The 10,511-nt window shown below is 47.3% G+C and overlaps 1 protein-coding gene across 1 annotated transcript; it reads right to left on the bottom strand.

Annotated features, from left to right (window-relative positions):
* Positions 1-3,750: 3,750 nt before the first annotated feature.
* Positions 3,751-8,544, bottom strand: LOC119337740 (deoxyribodipyrimidine photo-lyase-like). Its single transcript, XM_037609915.1, has 10 exons — positions 8,127-8,544; positions 7,539-7,687; positions 7,247-7,443; positions 6,915-7,155; positions 6,553-6,710; positions 6,423-6,459; positions 6,263-6,321; positions 5,851-5,932; positions 4,254-4,325; positions 3,751-4,136 (listed from the first exon to the last, which is right to left on the bottom strand). Exons 1-10 carry the CDS (start codon positions 8,473-8,475, stop codon positions 3,954-3,956), a joined length of 1,527 nt encoding a protein of 508 aa, XP_037465812.1. The 5' UTR covers positions 8,476-8,544; the 3' UTR covers positions 3,751-3,953.
* Positions 8,545-10,511: the final 1,967 nt, after the last annotated feature.

Below are 10,511 nucleotides of genomic sequence, written 5' to 3'. Positions count from 1 at the left end.
ATTGATCTACAACATAGCTAGATATGCAAAATTACAAAACTAAGTTCATGATAAATTAAGTTCAAATAATCAAATTACTTAAGAACTCCCACTTAAATAAACATCCCTCAAGTTATCTAAGTGATACATGATCCAAATCAACTAACCCATGTCCGATCATCACATGAGATGGGGTAGTCATCAATGGTGAACATCTCTATGTTGATCATATCTACTATATGACTCATGTTCGACCTTTCGGTCTCCAGTGTTTCGAGACTATATCTGTACATGCTAGGCTCGTCAAGTTTAACCCAAGTATTCTACATGTGCAAAACTGTCTTACAATAGTTGTATGTGAATGTAGAGTCTATCACACCCGATCATCACGAGGTGTCTCGAAATGATGAACTGTAAAAAGGGTGCATACTCAGGGAGAACAATTTTATCCCGAAATTAAGTGAAGGCATCATCTTATAATGCTACCGCCGTTCTAAGAAAAATAGGATGCATAAAGGATAAACATCACATGCAATCAAAATATGTGACATGATATGGCCACATCATCTTGTGCTTTTGATCTCCATCTCCAAAGCATCGTCATGATCTCCACCGTCACCGGCTTGACACCTTGATCTCCATCGTATCATCGTTGCATTGAGGTCGTCATGCCAACTATTGCTTCTACAATTATCGCTAATGCATAGTGATAAAGTAAATTAATTACATGGCGCTTGCACTTCATACAATAAAGAGACAACCCTAAGGCTCCTACCCGTTGCCGATAATTTACAAAACATGACCATCTCATACAAGAATGTATATCACATCATGTCTTGAGCATATCACATCACAACATGCCCTGCAAAAACAAGTTAGACGTCCTCTACTTTGTTATTGCAAGTTTTACATGGCTGTTATGGGCTTCTAGCAAGAACTGTTCTTAACTACGCAAAAACCACAACGGCGATTCATCAAGTTTGTTATTTTAACCTTCTTCAAGGACCGGTCGTAGTCAAATTCGACTCAACTAAAGTAGGAGAAACAGATACCCGCTAGCCACCTTTATGCAAAACTAGTTGCATGTCTGTCGGTGGAACCGGTCTCATGTGCGTGGACATGTAAGGTTGCTCCAGGCCGCTTCATCCCACACTACCGCTGAATCAAAATAAGACGTTGGTGGTAAGCAGTATGACTATCACCGCCCACACCTCAATTGTTTCTACTCGTGCATATCATCTACGCATAGACCTGGCTCTGATGCCATTGTTGGGAAACGTAGCATGGAAAACAAAAAATTTCTACACACACGCAATGGTCTATCCATGGAGATGCATAGCAATGAGGGGGAGAGTGTGTCTACATACCCTTGTAGACCGTAAGCGGAAGCGTTTATTCAACGCGGTTGATGTAGTCGTACACCTTCACGATCCGCCCGATCAAGTATCGAACGCATGACACCTCCGTGTTCTGCACACGTTCAGCTCGGTGTCGTCCTCGCCGTCTTGATCTAGCAAGCATAGAGAGGTGGTGATGAGTTCCGTCAGCACAACAGTGTGGTGACGGTGGTGGTGAAGCAATCCTGTAGAGCTTCGCCTAAGCATTGCGACGATCTAGAGCGGAGGAGTAAACTAGAGGCGGAGGGGTGCCGACACACGGCGTGGAATAAGCTTTGTATTGTGTGGCACCCCTCCCCACATATATATAGGTGTGGGAGGGGAGGAGGCAGCCCTAGGGCGCCTCCAATAGGGCCGGCGGCCACTCTAGGGTTTTCTTAGTGGTGCGCCCCCCTTCCATATAATGCACAAGGGAGAAGGAAAGGGGGGAGGCGCCCCTTCTCTTTCCTTTCTCCCTTCCGGAGATATGGTGGGAGGAGGTGGCGCCTCCCCCTTCCATCTAATTGCGCGTGGCTGCCTTAGGGGGGGGGGGGCACACAAGCCCATGTGGGCTGGTGTGTTCCCTCTACATGGCCCAATAAGGCCCAATACTCTCCCGGTGCCTCTGAAACCCCTTCCGGTATTCCGATAACTTTCCGGCGCATTCCTAAACGAGACCAAATAGCATCGTCCTATACATCAATCTTTACCTCCGGACCATTCCGGAGCTCCTCGTCATGTCCGTGATCTCATTCGGGACTCCGAACACCATTCAGTCACCAAAACACATAACTCATATGTTACCAAATCGACATCGAACGTTAAGCGTGTGGACCCTACGGGTTCTAGAACTATGTAGACATGACCGAGACACCTCTCCGATCAATAAACAATAGCGGAACCTGGATGCCCATATTGGCTCCTACATATTCTACGAATATCTTTACTCGGTCAAACTGTTATGACAACATACGTTATTCCCTTTGTCATTAGTATGTTACTTGCCCGAGATTCGATCGTCGGTATCTTCATACCTGTTCAATCTCGTTACCAACAAGTCTCTTTACTCGTTCTGTAATACATCACCTCGTGACTAACTCCTTAGTCATTTGCTTGCAAGCTTATGATGTGTATTACCGAGAGGGCCCAGAGATACCTCTCCGATACTCGGAGTGACAAATCCTAATCTCGATCTATACCAACTCAACAAACACCTTTGGAGATACCTGTAGAGCATCTTTATGATCACCTAGTTACGTTGTGACATTTGATAGCACACAAGGCATTCCTACGGTATCCGGGATTTGCATAATCTCATAGTCGGAGAAATATGTATTTGACATGAAGAAAGCAATAGCAATAAACTGAACGATCATTATGCTAAGCTAACGGGTGGGTCTTGTCCATCACATCATTCTCCTAATGATGTGATCCCGTTATCAAATGATAACTCATGTCTATGGTTAGGAAACCTTAACCATCTTTGATCAACGAGCTAGTCTAGTAGAGGCTCACTAGAGACACGGTATTTGTTTATGTATTCACACATGTATTTATGTTTCCGATCAATACAATTCTAGCATGAATAATAAACCTTTATCATGATTAAGAAAATATAATAATAACCATTTTATTTATTGCCTCTAGGGCATATTTCCATCAACCTTGTGCATGGATCCAACTTCTCCTCCAAAGCAACATGTGATATATATCACAATGCACGAAGACGAGGATGATCATGTTGATCTCATTTGGCGTTTAAGAACCCCCAACAAAATTAAGATCTTTGCTTGGCTATTATTCAGAGGTAGACTTAACACACATGCTAATTTCTTCCACATGAACTTAGCCCAGATGCTCACTGCCTGCGCTGTCCAAGAACGTCATAATACACCCTACGCCTCTCTCATGTCCGTCTACTACTCAGATTTGGTTACAACGTGGCCTCACCACCAAAGAGTATAATCATGAAGTCTCCAAGACACCCTGAGGACGGTATGCCCACTGAGCAGTGAGTACAGATGAAAGAGGCCCGCGAAGAGGCTGACCAGTGTCGTCACCCACATATGTGGATGAAATTGGAGGAAGTTGTCCTAGCATTTGTATGGCATCGATGCTCCATGGGGTCCCTCCATGCCATGTAGATGTGTTGTGTGTCAATGTAAACATCTCGCTGGTGGTAAGGATGAGGTCGGCAAAGTAACAAATGAGATCGAGCGGGAGAGCTATCCAGTCTGATCTCATTGCGCCTCGCAGTTTTGAGATGCCATTCTCATTGAGGCAGCGAGATGGAGGAGGCGGTCTAGTTTCTCATGGAGAAGCAGGGCAAGAGGATGTGACGACGTGGGTACACAGGTATATGTTCCTTTAGCGAAGATTTCTCGAAGATGCATCATGGAGCGAGAGAGCATGCCTCTACATTCTTACTGTTGAAGATCAAATGCCTATGTAAACCTCCCCGCAAAAAAAAAAAATCCTATGTAACCCACGAGCTAAAATGAACAAACAACTAATTGCAATATTTAAGTTGTCTTTAACTGCCAATTACCACTATAGACCAGAAACAAAATCAATGCGGAACTAGAGTTAGTAGCTGGACTAGTCCTTCTCAGACTTCGAGTACTTGGCTGCTGAATTCAGAGATTCCTCCGGTTTCCTTTTCTTGGGTTGAGCAACCAATCTTTTGACGTAAGAAATGTAGGCATCGACGTTGAATTTTCTCTTGCAACCAGCATAATTCATGTAACGTATCTTTCCAAATACCGGACGCTCCTTCCAACCCTAAGAAAATAGTACGGTTGTAAAAACTACTCGCAAGCCTCCAAACTGTGATTAATAAATGCATTTCTGAATAGGATTTTCAAGGGTTTAAATGCAAAACAAGGGGATCTCACCAACCTGATCATGGAGGCCACAGATAGACCACATGCAACCAACATAGCCATTGGGGTCCCTGCCGTCTATGTGATACTGCAACAGATTAATTCCAAAGATTTAGTTCAAAAACATACTGCAACAGATTACAGCCGATGCAGGTTTGATGGTTTGTCTATCGTAACAACTAACGACTGTCTAATGGTTGTTAGTTGTTGTCCTCCGTGGTTGTGTTCGGTTGCTATGCCTAGCCTTAGACTTATAACCATTTTATTTCTATCAATGCAATGAGAAGCAGAACTTTTTAGCTTTCTAAAAAGACTTACCAATCGTTCCAAGTACTTAAAAGTGAACAGCTAATAACATGAACTAGGAAAGATAAAATGGTGGTTATGGCAATCTAGATATAGTTTCGAGCTATTCCCTGGGGATCTTTTTCCCAACTTGTAATGGACATCTTACATCCAACTTGTTGTAAAAGAACCAACCAAGCAAAATTTCTCTTGATTATTAGACGTAACTTGGACATCTATTTGCCACTTGCGACTAAAAGGAAATCACTGTAGAGTTAAAAAAACATCTTCAGAACAATCAGCATTCACAAAGAACACTAAACGGTGTTCTTCTCTCCAGCATAGGCGACAGAAATACTTGTAGGTCGTAACTATGTGCAGGACAACATAAGTCTTTGGTGGTATTGACAAGCTAAATGCCATAGAACAAATTAGGCAAAGTGCAATCTAAGCTTAGAAAGTCAGGCAAGAAAACCTTCTGAAAATAGCACACACCGTTTCAAAACTTCAGCCTTTTGCTCAAAATGGTAGCTGAAGCCTCTCAGGATGCTCGTGATGGCATGGAATCAGGGCAGTTTCTCTAAGGCCGGCTGTTGAGTTAGTCGGTTCATAGGTTTTCGTATAAAATACGAGTATTAGTTGGCAATCTAGTTGCATCCTACATTACCAAAATGGTGGCTGAAGCGGTTTTGTCCTCATGTCTGTTGTAAAAATGTTAGTCCTAGTCTGATGCTCCCGTTGGGCATGGAAACGGAGTCCTAGACAGTATAGCATTGTGCCTGGGTGCACTATAAATAAAGGCCTAGCCGGCCATACAAGGGGACAGGTTATTTTTCAGAGACTAGAAAACCAGAAAATTGGCATGACTGGAGGGTGGAGGCAGACAATATCTGCGTGCGCACTAGTTGATAACTAAAGTGCGTTGGATTCGGGCTGTGATGCTCCTAATTGCTACGTGATCCCTTTGGATTGTCCAGGTGATACCCATGGCTGCTGGACTTGTTTCGCCAGAGTTTGCAGTGATTGGCTGACTTCAGCCCGGCGTCAACTTCACTTGTTACACCACCATATCAACATAAATTCTGTTGTCCCATAATTAGTACTATAAACAAATTTAATCAAATGTAGGCTCTTGCAACTGATGGTTCGGTGTTTTCAGGAGATCTGTAATTGCATAGGATCTTACACTAAAATTTGGCAAGTTTAGTTTCTCACTCATTATGACTGTATAATGTGCTTCATGTGTTTTATCAATTGAAGCTATTTGCCAGCACCAAGAAATGCAACATAATAAAACTCTACAATGTTGCCAAACATCTCAAAATTACCTTGTCATTCAAATATATTGCTATTGAAAGTGCTTCTTCAGGTCCACTGGTCCATTCTAGAATTTTTTTGGCCCAATACATTCTGCAGAAAACTACCATGTCAGGGCAGAGTAATATGCTTTACAAAGAACATAACTGCAGAAGTAAACAATAATTTAGAACACAGAAGTATAGATACTCAAATGTTCTTTTTCTAAATCGCACAGATTTGCCACCTACTTGGACCTGTAAGATCTTCATGGGTTAATGGATTATAGACATAATTAGTTTAATTTTTCATCTTTTTAGCAACAAGAATAATCTTCTCAGGCAATTCGTACCAACCCAAATGACATCAACATAATGAAAGATCAAATAAAATGCATTAAAAATATGATATCTAAAGTAGGTAACTAGGCATAATTTATTTTACCGCATGAATCCATGCATTTTTCCATGGTGGACCATCTCCAACTGTGATGCATTCCAGAGCTGATAAAGAATCCAAGAAGAAAACACCTAACTCGATTAGTAAATGAGGTAAGAATGACGTTAGTATCTCCAGGAGTAGAACGGTGTTATTTAAAACATACAGGATCAGCTGTTTTTGCATTCTCAAGCTGCTCCCTCCTGCAAGCCAAAGTAAATTCTAGTTAAGGAGCCTTTTGCCTCACTGCTGACAAGCAGATATACATATATAGCCCAAATACAAAATATAGTCACGTGTAAATGTGCTCTCTTTTGTCGGCAGCATGATCCTTCAGTGTCTTCCTCGCCCACTCCCAAGCCCCGGCTACCGAATCATAGTGAGGCTGATAGTAGCAGAAGTTGTCGGCTAGCTCTCTCCTTATTATCAGCTCCTCCAAGAAAGCATCCACTGACTGTTCCCAAACAATTGATATTTCACAGAGCTATCAGTCATTGGCCTTTCACTGTTTGATAACAATACTAACTTCAGCACTGAAATTCAGATTTGCCGTTTGGTGCTGTTAAGAAGAAATATATTCTGACATCTAATGATATAGGAGTATCATTTTATTGCATAAGGTCTCAAATCGCAAGATTCACAAAGTAAATAATGGCACCTTGGGACTAAGATGGCGACGTTTTTTTGCCTCGAGAGCACATCTTTGTGCTGAAATATGCCCAAAATGCAGGTAGGGAGAGAGGCCGGACAATGCCGTTGGCTTTGTGGGATAATTCCGGTCCCAATCATAGCTCTTGATCCTCTCCGTTAGGAACCCATCCTTGGTACCCAGAAGTGCCTCCATTGCTGCCGCCTCGCCTGGCTCACACCAGTCAATCTCTGGCACGTCCTCTGCCTGGCTGCAACATCAGCAAAGAATCGAACACCACTCATAACAAGTTCTTCATTCCACATCACATATGCAGTAAATTTATCGCAACACATCCGGACCTGCAAACCGTGTCAATTAGCGTATCCCAATCAATGTCCTTTGGTTGGTCCCTGTCCCATGGCACCACCTCTGCAAACTCGGGGAAGTCGACCAGGTACTCGTCCAACACCTTGTTCATCTTGCTTCTGAAGGTCTTGGCAGAGTACTCCAGCTTCCCCGATGCCGCCCATACCGGCACCACGTTGTGGGCGTCCACCTGCGTGCCAATGCCCCACAAAGCCCGCATGTCTCTCAGTCGAATTCCCCTGAAAACGACTGCAACTTCCCTTGTGATTCCGGTTCGAATTCTACCTGGTGAACGGCCACACTGGCAGCATCGCGGCACAGCGCGCCGACTACTGCGTCCAGTGCCTCGCGAACCGGCCGGAGCGGTGAGAAGTCGGCAACCAGCGCCGACGCCCCGAGCCGCTGCACCAGCGCTGGTATCTCCATGGGCCCACCTGTCAGCGAAATGTAATAAGGGCATGTACAATGCATAGCCTTAAGGTGATGCCTCGCATGCCATGTAGGATCGGATATGACGTAAAGTAGGTTTGGATAGGGAAGCGGGATCCTCTCCAGGAGGCGGGTGCTTGAAGAGAAAAAGTGTGGTCCAGTGACAAAAGCTGAAAAGGTTGAAGTAAAAAGTAGAGATGCATGTGTACTAGAATTTTTATTTTCTATTTCTTAATGAGGCCCACTAGTGGTAGCTTGCATTGGGGAGAAAAAATAAATGTAGATGCATCAAATTACTTTTTGTCATGAGGCATATGTATCCATATGCCATCATTGCCCTAAACGGTTACAGCACATTTCTCGTACCGGGAAATCAGTTCCCTCTTCCGAAAACGCGGGGCCGACAAGTCAGCCACCAGAAGGGGATAAAGGCGAAGGGCGTACCGGTAAGGAGGAAGAAGGGGATGCGGCGGGTGGCGGCGTCGGCGGCGAGCCGGCGGAGGCCACGGAGGAGGAATCCGAGTTGGCGGCGGCGCGCGGAGAGGAGGAACGGCTTCGGGAACAGGGAGAACGCGACGGCGAGCGGCGCCGCGGAAGCGGCGGCGAGGCTCGCCGCGTGGAGGAGCGCCCAGTTGTCGGCTAGCCGCTGGTCCCGCAGCATCCAGTAGACCACCGGGCCGGGCTTCGCGCCAGCGGGGGGCAGGCCCTGCCCCGGGTGGAGCACCCGCACGCGGGCCTGGTGGACCGGCGCCGTAACCGCTAGGCCCGGGCTAGGGCTTGCGCTCGGCGCCATCGCGCGGTGGGAGACGGTGCGACGGGGACGAAAAGAAGAGCGAGGGAATACAGGGGTTGATCAAACGCGCGCCTGCGCTTTGGGTGCTCTCGGTGTAGGAAGGCTGGAGTTTTTGGCTACTTGGCTGTTTGGGTGATTGGGTCTCGGGGTTGATGGTGTATGGACTAGCTCTTGGCAGGCACTACACAAGGTGGTGTGAGTTATGGCCAGAAAACGGCCACGTCAAGGGCCATGGCCCATGGGTCCACACTAAACGCTACCGCATAGACCTGGCGTATAAGGGCATATCCAATGCAGACGCTTAGAACGAGGGCTAGGATTGGTTGAATCCCTATGTTCTACGAGGCGGCGATGCAACATGAGGCGTCGAGCGCTTGCCTTATTTTTCTGCATGCTCTAAGTGGCTGATTGCTTTATGAGATAAATACACCCACGGTTATTAGAGTTGAATCAACAGTCATCCAACTTTAAAATACGGTTGTTACGGTCATTATATATGATGTGACGTGAAAATATGGTAATTGTTGCTCGTATGCGGTGCGTATAGGCTCGTTTGACCACTTGTTTGACTGCCACGTTCTCAGCTCCGATCAGGTCAATCTTTTATGGAGGGGTTAAGTGTAAAATCACAGAGATCCCTAATCCTCAAATCCCTAACCAGCAGCTCCCCTCTTCAATCCCTAACCCGTCCCTCCTCTCTCGCGCGCCGTCCACCATCGTCGTAGCAGTCGCCGCCTGTCGACGTTCTGGGAACGGGGGTCCTCAGACTTGCCTGCCTGCGGCCTGCAGCGTGGCTCAGCAGTGGCCCAGTACGGCCCGTCTTCATCAACAAACACTCAAGACCCTCGCGAGGGGCCAAGTCTCGCGGGGCGGACGACACAAGGCCTCCTCAGGGGCGGCCTCACCAGGCGGGCTCGCGAAGAGGCGGAGAGATCAAGGCAAGGGGTACCTCGCGAGGTGCCCATGATGCAAGCCGTGACGATCAAGACCAGGCGGGCGCCAGGCGGGCGCCAGCCCACACAGTGTCCTCGTTTCCTCTTTGGTGCAAAGGGGGCAAGCGCAGGCACGGAGTACCGAGGCATCAGGCAAAGATTTCCATATCGGTGCAACGAGACCAAGACCAGTAGAGCGGCAGGACGGAGATCACCGTGGAGCCCAAGACGGCGTCATCGCCAGTGCCTTTGGCAGTCGAAGACCACCTTTAGTCAGGATAGCTTGTACTACCTGTCCCCTTTTATAATGACCGTTGTTGGCTCCCTTCCCGCTCAATATTTGGGAAGAGGATTAGGGCCTCTATAAACAGAGATAGCCACCACAGTAGAGAGATAACCTCATCTAGAGCCAACAGAGACGGATCAATTCCTCTCCAAGCACACCACCACAAGAACACCCCTCGTGAGGCTATTCTTCCCTTGTACTGTTCATCATCGGCCCAAGAGGCAATCCACCACACCACACACAGGAGTAGGGTATTACACCACAACGGTGGCCCGAACTTGTATAAATCTTGTGTCTCTTGTGTTGTTCATCGTGCTAGCTTAGAATCGCGGCGAGGTCTTGGGCGTAGTTCGGTAGGGAGAAGACCTTCGTGCGCACCCGAGAGTTCGAACCTTAAGGGTTTTGCCGGAACCCGATATCCGACATTTGGCGCGCCAGGCGGGGGTGCACAGAAATCCTTTTTCCGCCGATCTGCGTTCCATCGCTTCGTCGCATCCATGGCAGATGCTCGCCAAGCTCGCGCCGAGCGCCGGGTTGCTCTCACCGCCCGCGTCGCCCAGACGGCCCCCGTCGGTGGGCCTCCTCGTCGTTCTCCATCGCCTGCCGCCAACGCCGCCAACGCCGTCACCGGCCCGACGGGGAACGAGCAGCAGGCATCTTCGCTGCATCCCTCGGTGCGGCTGGAAGGCCGCACCGCCACTCCGTCGCTGACTCCAGCTGGTTCATCGTCTCACGCTCGTCGCGCCCCCACGGACGCGCAGGCCACGTTGCTCCTGGCATGTGAGCTCCTGCACTACCGCCTCGTCGACGACTCTACG

Source organism: Triticum dicoccoides, chromosome 7B (genome assembly GCF_002162155.2).
Source record: "Triticum dicoccoides isolate Atlit2015 ecotype Zavitan chromosome 7B, WEW_v2.0, whole genome shotgun sequence".
In the NCBI taxonomy this organism is placed as follows: domain Eukaryota; kingdom Viridiplantae; phylum Streptophyta; class Magnoliopsida; order Poales; family Poaceae; genus Triticum; species Triticum dicoccoides.
This window is presented reverse-complemented; position numbering and strand designations above follow the sequence as displayed.